This window comes from Cylas formicarius, unplaced genomic scaffold (genome assembly GCF_029955315.1).
Source record: "Cylas formicarius isolate icCylForm1 unplaced genomic scaffold, icCylForm1.1 PGA_scaffold_1__22_contigs__length_36826433, whole genome shotgun sequence".
NCBI classification, from domain to species: domain Eukaryota; kingdom Metazoa; phylum Arthropoda; class Insecta; order Coleoptera; family Brentidae; genus Cylas; species Cylas formicarius.
In genome coordinates, this window is record NW_026844264.1 from 32,233,832 (window position 1) to 32,246,445 (window position 12,614).

Below are 12,614 nucleotides of genomic sequence, written 5' to 3' on the forward strand. Positions count from 1 at the left end.
TTATTTAACCACATAGTTCACTGACAATGGTTACATAATTAAGCATTCTCCGCAGACCTTCTTAGGTGCTTGGTACCAGAATCGTATCATCTGTATACCTAATATTGCTTACAGGTCTCCTAATGACCATAATTCTTGCTGCATCATCTAACAGCGATTCTCGAAAAATGTGTTGTGAATAAATATTGAACAGTGGTGAGAGGACTCCAGTAAAGGCTGAAAATAATGCTTATATCGTCCAATACCCTGTTAGATTTCGAGTAACTTATCATGTTGTACATATAATAAAACAGCCAAGTATACACATGTACGTTGAATGCAAATAGATCTTCCCTGGTTCCTACGCCGTTACGACAACCACACCGAATGTCCGAAGTTTCATGTTTACATTTTTTTAAATTCGTATTTGAATTATTCATAGGGAGATTTTCAGTACTTTTTGACATTTGACAATAACCTGTAAAACTAGACATTGTAACTGAGTGTAACTGAGACCTTAGTAAATACCGGCCGGATAGTTAAATTTGGAAAATTGAAATCAAACTTCTCGATGGTCCTTCCTTTTTACTAGAATGCCCTTCCAGCGTTACTGTCGATAGACTCCTAGCAGTTGACTAGTCATGATATCAAAATTTTCGCAAAATCTTAGACCATCTCAATGATCATTCTTTTCTTCTCAGATGCCCTTGCAGCGTTACTGGCGGTAGTAACCTATAACCTTCAAAACTAGCCCTTGAACAAATCCTCAGTTTAACTGCCGCCTCAGCAAATATCCGAAGGTATAAAAACGGCCTTTAAATTTGAAAAAAAATGGAATGAAAATTTTCGCAAATCCTAGACCATCTCGATAGTCGTTCCTTTCTACTCGCATGCCCTTCCAGCGTTATTGTCGGTCGACTCGTACCGCGGCGAAAGTAAACCCCGTGTCGAGCCGACGTTCGCCGAATTCTCTTCTCTTCGGGCCGCTTCTGGCTTCGGTCTGTCGCTCGCAGTTTCTTCTGCTGAGCGCCCGACGACTCTGCACAAATCTCCTTTCTTTGTTCTCGCGTAGCGGCCGCGCGACGATAGTTGTGATCGAAAGCTCGTGTGCTTCGAAGCGCGAACAAGGGTTCTGTCGCGAGCCCCCCTTCAGAAAAGTTCCGGTGAAGTACCGACTGGAAGTACTCGTATCTTAGCGGAAAACTATAGGAAACATGGCCGGCACGGGGATTTTGTTGTAAGTTTTAAGGTTGATTTTTTTTGCGGATGGTTTCGACCTCTCTACGTCGACTCGAATTGCGAAAAGTGAATGTGTGTATCCGCGTAATTGAAAACGGGAGAGTGACAGGCGACCGAACGTTGCGAATAAAAATGTCGATCGGTGTTTTTGTTGGTATATCTACTGGGCGTCCCATAAATACGAAGCAGGTGACCCTAAAAGTCAAATTAGATTCAAAAATTAGAAATAACCACTATTGAAATTGAAAGTTATAATAATTTAAAAACGGGTAAAGAAATTAAATTCTAAATTAGTGATTTTAAAACATATGGTAACAAATGGTAATTTTTAAAAAGAACCAGGAAAATGAAAGTTATAGTAATTTAAAAACGGGTAAAGAAATTACATTTCAAAATTAGCGATTCTAAAAGATGAGAAATAATGACTGAGTATGAGAAACGTTTCTGAGATTGAGATTGCACCTTTTCGATTTGATTATTTATACCTGGATAGCCAATACTCATCCTTTATCACCTATTCATCACAAATGCGACTAGAAATCAAGAGAATGCATTATTGTGACAAATGGTAATTTTTAAGAAGAAGGAGGGTATTGAAATTGTAAGTTATAGTAATTTTATAGTAATCAGCACTGGGTATTAGATACGTCTGTACTAATACTCGAACTTTATCACCTATACGTCACAGGTGAGACTAGAAATGAAAAGAAAACATTACAATAATTAAAAAAAATTAATTAAAATTAGAGATGAAATAAAGACTGGGCATTAATTCGAATCTTAAACGAATCTAAGCAGAGTCTGTTTTGACTTCGTATTAGAAACTAGCAAATATTTGTTTAAATTGGTATATAATATATGTAACACTAAAATCACAAATATTTTAATTTAATGTGAAGTTTTTCAAAAGCTAGTTTAAATTCGAACACCCTATATAAATTTCACTACTAACATTCAGTGACCGATAAGTTATATTGACACTCTGTATATGCGAACAAAACTAATTAACAAATCGCATACGTTGGTCAATAACAAAAATGCGCGTCTATACAGATGATTGTAAATTTAGTGTAAATGTTTTGTACGATAAAATGGACGACAATTTTGAATTTTACTACACATGGATTGGGTATTGACTTTATTGTACAATATTGGTTCTGAGCTTAACGACTTAAAGAAAATCACAGTGCTGTATTGGAATTGCAAAAAATATTTGTGATGACTTTTTTATAGCCCTGTTTCATTGGTAACGTTCAAACTGAATCAATAATTGCAGAATTCGGTTTCACTGTAAAAGTTAAAGAAAAATGAATTATCGTAATTAGGCTTAAAAACAAAGCTTGTGTGATTTTAAAATATTGATTTTTATAGTGAAGTAATTCCTTCTTTGTTGCGAAAAATACTTGTTGGTGCGATTACTTGTCATGTGGGACCTGAGAATCAATTGTTCATCAATCAATTATCTATCAATTTTCGACTCTTTTCTATTTGATTGATTATAGTGATTTCGTCTTAAAAAGGGATATTCGGAATGTAAGGCCCTGTTTTACATATTTATTAGCCTGAGTCGAGCTATAGTGATACTAATATTTTGAACTTGACGAATGCAGCAAACGAAGCGTAACATAGACACACCATAATATTTTATTTGAGAGTAAATAATTATGATGTGGTGATAAATCGCTTTAAGTACGCAACTACTTGTGTTTTAAATATTTCTTAAATTTTCTTGTAAAACGGTGGTAATAGAACTTGATACTTTCGGCAACTGCAAAATACGTGCCTTATTCCGAAAAACAAAACGCGTACGGTTAGTTAATGACACATCTATACTATAAGCTCACCTTAAAAGAGGTTGAATTGTAGGAAAAATATCAAATAAATAGACCGAGCAAGTTCATACAAAACAAAACGGAGCTTATGGCTTCGCGAAAGTATACGATGGAGTGGAAAACGGATACGAGGAGATACACAGGCATCTAATTATTACATTAGCACTTAATAGAAATACTTCGGCTAGTAAATTTATCATTGGTTGCATTTTATTTATTGGCGTGTGCAAGTGTTTTGCAAGCACTCGCGGCTAGTCGGTTAATGTTTCAAGTAATATTTGCCGTTAAATCAATAAAAGTTTTTTTGACTTGATAACTGCAGAGTTGTCGACGAACGAAAGGATCTTACTATGGAATTATCATAATGGTAATGAATTAACAAATGGGAGGCAAATACGAGACCCAAAAGTGGTACACAAGCACTAACTGGTTGAGGTAACTTCCGATGGTACTAAAGTGATCCAACAAAATGTTGTATTTCAACAAATCAATATAAAAAAATAAAGAGGGTGGGTATAACTTAAAAGGGTATAGGGTATAGGATATAAAACAAAAAGAAAATGTCTACCGCTAAGGGAGTAAAACTGTACGATCTCATTACAGTCTACTTGACTGTTTAGGCATTGATATTCAAAACACAGGTCAAAATGTACACGTCTCTCTGATAACAGCTGCACAGTATAAAACTGTAACTTGGCTTGGTAAGCCCGGTAGAAACAAGTAACGTTTTCAGGCGAGGATTGATGAAATCTAAGACCAGCAGTAACTGACAAAAAATCTTTAGTCATATTGCACACCATACCAACCATCCCCATGGCATTCGCAACTATTTTAATGATGTATAAAAGAAACACATTTATCCCCAACCAAAAGATCGTTTCATGAAGACCATAGTTTATAAAATTGGTTATAGTTCAGCTTTCAAATCGTTTAATACTTACACAAAATAAATAAAAAAAAGCAAAATAAACAACAAGGTGATAAACACAAGACAAAGTTTGCGCAAAATCAGGTCCACTTTCAACTGGCACGCAAATGATCGTAACAGTTGCTGATATTTGCACATTCAATCTATAGAATCTCGATTAAAATGGCGAGGATCGTCACTATTCAGATGTTCGTTAGACGCGAAAGTAAAAGTCAAACAATCACGTTTCATTATTATTATTTGGCTTCTGTTTAAACTTTGCCATTATGCGCCTGTACGAAACCCTCTTGGCAAATAAATTGCTGGGTAGAACGCGCGCGCGTATTAGTGTCACGTGCTTAAAAATCTTAAGGTTATTATTAAATTGTCAATTGTTTTGTAATGCACCTACGTCTGTTTTGCTTAACGCCGCTCAACAACGAACGCACAATTGAAATTCGGAATGTCAAATGCGTTCGGTTGTTTCAGGACAGGCGTCAGACATTTTGCATATGAATTTTATAGCCATTATTATTAATTTTTTCCATAATAAAACCATAACGTAACAGACAATTACTTCAACTCAGAACAAAATAATCTATTTTGCTTGTTTTTCTTTCTCCCAGAGAACCATTTGATAATTCAAGGTGTAGGTTTTTTATTCTTCCTGCTTTCTATATTGCTATACTCGCTACCTTTACGTTTTAATTTTTACGATTGCTATCAGACCTTTTTGATTATTTCACATTGCATAATTTTTAATTGTTTTGGTGTTGCGACCGCACAATTATGAATTTTAATAACATTTAAGAATGAAACAAGAAAATAAAAAAAATAAAAGTCAAGCAATAAAAGAGCAGAGAAGAAAAGAAGAAGGACTTTGTTCTATTTGGTGTTCTTTATATCGCAAATGAAGCAAGATGCTACAAAAAATCGAAAAAAATATTTTTAGTTTTACCTAATCCGAATTTAAAAGTTGAAAATGTTTGATACCCTGTATATTTAGATAAACGGAGCATTTCCTTATGTATGTTTATCTATACTTAAAACAACTTACAAAATCACCCGATGTAGTCACGTACTTAAGAAATTATATGCAATACAAATTAAAAAAAAAAATAATGCAGAAATAATTACTACAAGGACTAAGCAGAAAGGAGTTGAAAATACTTTTGAAAAGGTATGAATTAACTTCTACCACTAAGTTCTTCCAGTTCATCACAAAGTCAATGGTAATTTTTTAAGTCTGTTTGAAAGAGCAAATGTTTAGACTTTTAAAACATGGCGAAATAATTTGTCATTTCTAAATTTAATTTCCTTGTAAGGTATAAGAATTCTAATTTTTAGAGGAATAGATAAAGTGGCGATAACGCTACAATATCTCAGCATCCTTGGTATAGATAGTAATACAGAGCTTTTCAAATTGGTGTCTCCATTATCTAGAATAACTAGGACAATAATTTTTACTCAGTTTTTCCCAATAACGCATACGGCACTTAAGTATAAATACGCGTGTTTTCCACGTGAAAGCAGTTTATAATTAAATGCTCTTTTGTATAGGAATTTGCAATCGACACGACGGTAAAAGTAAAAATCCTTGAGCGACGCTAAAGTTCACCGTCAGTTTTTCCACGAAGAGTCGGCAAAAAAATTTATTTCAAATAACCGATGGCAAGTTGGATAGTTAATTCTAACAGAAACACCTCCTAGTAAAAAAAAAAGAACATAAAACGTTTATCCCAAAATTGATAAGAATATAAAAGAACAGAGAAAACAGATTCCATTAAGGAGGATGCACATCATCAAACAGTATGGTTGAGTTTATTGAACAAACCTTTGTAAAATACTCCATTATAAATGTTAATAAGGTTCAATGTGTAGATATAATATTACATACTTACAAGAAGTGTGAAAAAAGCATAGCAATATTAATAATTTACATCCGGACCATATAATATGAAATAAACATCAATGCCTGTCGGCAGTTTATCAGCCTCTCCAAAACTACGAGACCAAGGACAAAAATTACCATAGTTTGTTCGATGGTTGGTTAGTTTTGGTTAGTTGATGGATCACTAATCACCAAATCACCAAATGACATTCACAGTCACTAATACTTTTTTATATCATCAGCATGAGCAAGTATCACAAAATCATCAACATCGTTTATTTAACTATTAAAGGATAAATGATAAATATAACCACACGCTATGGCACTCGGCAGTCCCAAACGCAGTTACATTGCTGGAAATAACATTTTTTACTTACATACATCTGTGTTCTTACTTTGTATTATCTACATATGTTTATGCAATATATTTTCTGCTTCTATTTTGTCATTTTTTATATACAACGATAACATTTCGAATTATTAATCAATTGAAAACATTATTCTTTCATCCATTCTGCCCTAATTAAACAAAATCCATGATCCAATGACCATTCTTTTTAAGAAAGCAATCAATTTAAAAAAATATTACTTCGATATACAGTAAACGTTGTGTAAAACGATCATTTGCCAATTTTAGCACAGCTTGTTTGTGAAAAAGGTTACCCTACAACTTCTCTAATAAACTTTTTTTACAAAAATAAATAATGAGAAAGTTAGATGATGTAACGTTTATGATGGGTCACTAAGGACGTAAATTTTGGATGTCGATTCCGTAGGTCGATTTTGTGTCGAGTAAAAAGGTTCTCGCTATCGATGCCACCGACGTATGGCGTGTCAGTAGAGTTTCTCCGATTAGAATCTCGTCTACTGACATTATCTTGATCGAATCTCGATTGCGTAACCGTAGAAAGTAATGATGCGTTTACGACTTTGAGGAATGTGTACGGGACGGGTCACAAATTACAATCGCCGCTTGGATATTGGTGTTGACTTTCGATCGAAACTCATTAAAATAAATATAAAAATGGTTTGTTATTTGGGCATGGGAAAAGTTCAAGGCGTCATGTCGAATTCAGTCGCATTGCCTAACAAATCGGTCCCATCCTATCCTTGGCAAAATATCGAAATTATGAATGTATATTTTTTGATTCGATATGTTGAAACGTCTGGACAATTTAATATTGAAATTACAATATTACATAAAATTTGAAAACGTCGCGATGTTTCACATTATTCAAATTTTTGGTAAACCGTCTGCAATAGCTTAGAACCAGTAAAAAATATTTTTAAAAAACAACTTTCTTATTTTAAATAGAACACTTCATATATTAAGGCATCTTAGAATTCCAATTAACATTCTAGAGATATTTCATATATAATGTTCTACACCAATTATTACATTTTGATTTTCTTTATTGTTAAGTCCCAATGATATATTTGGCGTTGATTTCCTAATAGAAGTGTTGAGATTTCAAATGGAAACACCTCATATTTAAAATTTTATGGAATTTAGTATTTACTTTAGTTATTTTGTACAATTAATATTTGATAAATAAGAATAAATAAATGAACACTACAGAAAAGTGACTTTTCCGGCTTGCTGTGAGTATTAAAATCAATGCTTCAGAGTTTTATGCCAATTAACTTAGTCATTTTTTATTGTTATTGGGCGCGAAGAAAATTTTTTTAGTAAACAAAACAATTTAAAAAGAGAATTTATTGTATGTATTTATAACTTTAAATTTTTCAAATTTTTGCCGGTATAAATATTTTTCAGCAAATATCAAAATGTTTTCGGTAAAATAGATGGCATTTTTGTGACTGAAACTTTTTTGAGGATCAATAAAATCCGTCAATCCATTTCAAACGGTATTTGACAGCGAGTTTGGTACGTCACGATAACTAAGCCTAATTTTCATTTACATTTTAATTATCCCGCTATTCTTTTGTATACGCTCAAGTTTAGCTCATATTTTTTTATACCAGATGTCTTAAAAAATAGGAAATTAAAACATTCCAGAAAAACCTATTAGTTGTGCTAATCAGTTAGATGAGGCAGTTGCATACTGTCAATGATATCGTCAAACTACTTAACTTTTTTTTATTTCACAGCCCAAAATTGACTCAAACATCCGGCTCTATCTAAATTAAGTGTTCATCAATGGTAACTTTTTAAATGAAACAACCTCTAACGTTCTAAATCACCAACAGAAGAAAAAAGGTCATATGCAATCATCAGCACAATTATCTTTTGGACTAGAAGGCCCGTAACTTACGTTCCGTTTCGTAAATTGTGTAGATAAATTAGAAAATTAGAATATAATTAGCGAACAGTAATTTTTAATTTTGACAACCCAAATGTCAAAGTGAGGAAAGTATAAGTTACCAAACAAGTGCACTTGACCAATATTCTTCGCGCAATTACTGTTGAACGTTACTGACATTTACTTATAATATTGTTACGAAATTGGAAGAATATTATGAGGAAAAGGGTAAGAATTTCGAAAAGCAAAATGGCGTTTAACAACGATCAATTCTTTAAAATATATAAGAACTTTGATTTGTAAGAATCTTTATTTAATTCGATCTTCTGGTGATCGATTATTCTATAGAATAATAAACAGTCTAGTGTGTAGAAGTGCGTAAACAATTCCATTTGTTATATGCCCCGATTCGCTAGATTTTTTGCGTATCAGAAAAAATAATTCACGTGATTTTTGCTTTCGGTCGATATAAATCAGAGCATGGCGTAGCATGGGAGCAAATTATCATCGGCAATGGTGTTGTAACACCGCTACTGGGTTACGGATCTGGACCAGTCTCCCGTCTAATGTTTCCGAAAGTGAAACTGCAGACCTCGTGCAGCATTGTCTTAATTTTACATTTGCGGTGTTTTAAGTCTATTCGCGTCATTTGTTCAAGTTAATGAGCGATTTGAGGCGCATTTTTAATAACATTTTGATAATTTAGAAAAAATGTGAACGTCTTTTTAAAATCCGCTTAGAAAATAAGTGAAAGGACAGTTTATTGTCGCCGAAATGGGAATATTTTAATTGTCTGCAAAAAATATACAGTGTGTCCCACTGAACAATTGTACCCCCTTGTAAAATCTATACCAATTTTTATAACGTTTTAATACAGGATGTTTGAAATATCGTTTGCACCCCGGTTAAGGCTGTAAATCGTTGTAAAATCTTTGATTAGGGTTTAATTTTGATTTTTTTTGTTGGATAGTTCTCTCAAAAACGCAGTAAAACCTTACGTTTCTTATTATGTCAACAAACATCATGGCTAACTGGTATTAATTTCTGATGTCAAATATTGAGAAAGACTAAGGGATTTCTTTAAGAATAAAGTGTGAACGAATTCTTATTCAGGACTAGACAAAACCCAACTATACTAATTTACATGAAGCCTCGCTATAGAACGTTTCTTTATGGCTTAATTTTGATAATCCTTTTTTGTTGGATAGATTTCACCGAAAGTCACTAACGATTTTCTTAAAATTAGATATGAAATAAACAGAGTTTACCATACCGTATTTTTTTAATAAAAAAAGATTTTCAATTCTCATCTAATAATTAAAATGACAGAAATATCAAATTGGTCAGCATACTGTATCGTCTGTAAAATCTAGTTTGCCATGGAGCAGCGAATCCTCGTCTGTCAAATTCACTCGCCAATTTATATTTTAATTTTGTTTACATTATACCTTTCGAACACTAAGATTTATTAATGCTGTTGTTTTAGGATGATACTAAAAAATAAATGTCCCTTAAAAAGTCCTTTTTATCATTATTTTTGAAATTTGTATAATTAAAATTTATAAGTGTAAATCACATACAAAATAATCCTTCTTTACAAGGTTTACAACCTTTATTTGTTTAAAACATTAGAAACTTTGGTCATTGGTCTAATTAGGTTTAATAGGAATCTATAAAAGTACTTCTCGATTTTCCGCTTCAAAAAACTTTGTCAGTTAGTCAATGCTATATAAAAAAAAACTAAAAGAACCGTTTCATTTCTCTTTAGTAAGGTCTATCCAGCAAAAAAGAATTATCAAAATTGAACCATAAACAAACAGCAGTAATGCTTAAGCGAACTTCATAGAAATTAGTATAGTTAGGTTTTGTATAGTCCTGAATATGATTTATTAAATAAATCCTTAATAGCAATTCTCGATATTTGACATCAAAAATTATTCCCAGTTGGCCATGACTAGGTAAAAGAAAACACAAGGTTTTAATTTTTGAGAGATCTGTCTAACAAAAAAAATATCAAAATCAAAACGTAATCAATGATTTGACAATGATCTACAGCCTGAAGCATAATGTAAATAATATTTCAAGTGTATTGAAAGATTAAAGAAATGGATATAGTTGGGTTCTAAGTACTCCTGATTAAAAATTCCCTAATAGTACTTCTCTCTTCTTTCTCTTATGTTAAACAATTCCAGCTGCCCGTGACTTTAAGGAGAAGCAATAAGCAAAGCAAGGTTTTAGTGCATTTTTCAGTGATCTATCCAACAAAAAAATTATCAAAATCGATCCATAAACAAAGATTTCACAAGGGTGTACAATTCTTAAGTGGGACACACTCTATATAATAATGCTTGAGTCGTTCTTGGGCTTAAGTCAATGTCAAAATTCAATAAATTTTCTTTAAATACCGTGACTATAATGAAAAAACAATATAAACATCAAAGTGGACGAGTAAATTGAAAATTACACTAAGATTCTTGATAAAGAACCACATTGTGATCAAAACGATGGATAAAGCATAAAAATGACAATAATTTTTATAATATAGAACCACTTAATTAGTACAAAAAGTAAATATGACGGCTCATAATTTGAAAATTTCAAAACTTCATATCGGTATATGGCATAAAAAAATATTTTTGAAGTCTTTTTGGTTACTATATGATACAATGACAATAGGCTACTTACAACAATATATTTTTTTATTTACTAGAAATATGTATTAGAATTTTACACCCGTTTAATGTTTGAATCGACCTGGAAAATCGGCTGTGACGTTGCGATGAGCAGGAAAAATATTAAACACATAATCCATAACTTATTTAATGTAACGTATTATATAGTGTAAACTCAACCCATGAATATTTATTAAAATACTAAATTACTAAAAATAAGAACAAAGCAAAGTTGATTTTTGAGCCCCCCCTCTGTTCTGCCCAATCAAGAAATTCTTGGGCCTTGGGCCTCTGAAAATCATTTTTTAGTTATAGTCGTTGTTATTAAAATTGCTTAAAAGAATCAAAAGATTGCTCGAAAATTATGGGCTACCGCAGCAATAATGACAACAATTTCATATAATCCATACATAAAGAAATGGAGGTTTACTTAATAATTTTCACCGTCTGACATTTAGTTCACTAGTTAGCCAATCACACGGAGTTTTCGTATTAAGCCCCTAATTTTAATAACAAATAATTAACGTTTTTCCAAGGAAAATAATAATTCAGAATAGTATATTATGCAACAAGTGCGGTAAACGGCATTTGACTCACCAGTTTATTTGACACGAGCGGAGCGCAGCGGAGCGACTTTTTTTAATAAACGAGCGAGTTAAAAAGTTTATCAAACGTGTTGCATACTATACTTTTTCTAAGACCTTCAGTTTTTGGGTACATTTTCGCGAAACAACATTCACCGACATGACCGTCAGGATTGACAAACGTCAAAATTCAAAGCGTGGGAAATATGTCCGAAAACATCCGATTGCTCCCAAATCCGTGCGGTAAAATCCCGGATATATATCCGAAGTGGCTCGGATTCATGGGAAACGAAACTGACGTGGTAAAATGACGCTTCCCGCACGCTAGATGGTAATTCGGTATTTTACAGGCGGGAGTAGAAAAGAGGATTTATGATGCTTTGCCTTAAATGTTAAATTCAATCAAAGGACATATTTTTCTAAAAAACACAAAGCTGTCAATAGTTAAGTCGACTACATTATTTTCGAAAGTCTCAATGTTCGAAGAAGGCGCATTATTTCATGATCAGTAGACGTCTATTTCATTGTTAATTACAACACCATGTGTATGCAGGATTTTGATTGTTACGAGAAACTTTTTGAAATTGTATTTTCCGGTCGGCTGCTTGCGGGATCACAAAAACCTCTTTTAAAGAACCACCTTGCTGCCGTGGCTTCGGAGACCAGATATTTTGATATTTTTTCGGCCGACTTAAGTATGGTTTAAATTTCAAAACATATTTACTGCGCAATATACATAACCAACGCATTCGCAGCGGTATTCCATATGCAATATTGAAATTTAGATGTTTATCGAGCAAAAGAATTCTTTATGCTCGGGTTTGAAAGGTTGAGGATACCGTTCTGAATAAGAATAAGTTTGCGTAGTTTCCCAAAGCCTTGTAGTTTATATGATATTGCCGACTTATTAACATTTTATTCCAAAGGCATTGCTAAAAATTGAGAAATATTTGTTTACCAGAGAATACGGAAAACATTATTAATGCAGTTAGGTCAGCACCTCAGTAATTAGTAATAAAATGTTTACTGTTATCATCTTGTATTATTTATTATTATATTATTATTATTCTTAAAATTATTAACAGCTTGACAAACTTTTTAGTATTTAGGATAGACAGTACTCCGAGAAAATACTTGTTTAAGTACCTCAAATAAATGACAAAACAATTTTTCGAAATATTATCTTATATGGCCAATAAGTAAAAAAATAAGAACGGTCGAATTGGATTATATAAGAATATAAAAG

The 12,614-nt window shown here is 32.6% G+C and overlaps 1 protein-coding gene across 5 annotated transcripts in view; it reads left to right on the top strand.

The window, feature by feature from the left end:
- The first annotated feature begins 969 nt into the window (after positions 1 to 969).
- Positions 970 to 12,614, top strand: part of LOC132696636 (uncharacterized) — a 33,827-nt gene continuing 22,182 nt past the window's right edge. For all 5 annotated transcript variants that reach the window (XM_060661585.1, XM_060661581.1, XM_060661582.1 and 2 more), the window contains exon 1: positions 970 to 1,216. In XM_060661585.1, the coding sequence (XP_060517568.1) occupies positions 1,194 to 1,216 (23 nt within the window). In that variant the 5' untranslated portion in view covers positions 970 to 1,193. The remainder of the gene's footprint in view (positions 1,217 to 12,614) is intronic.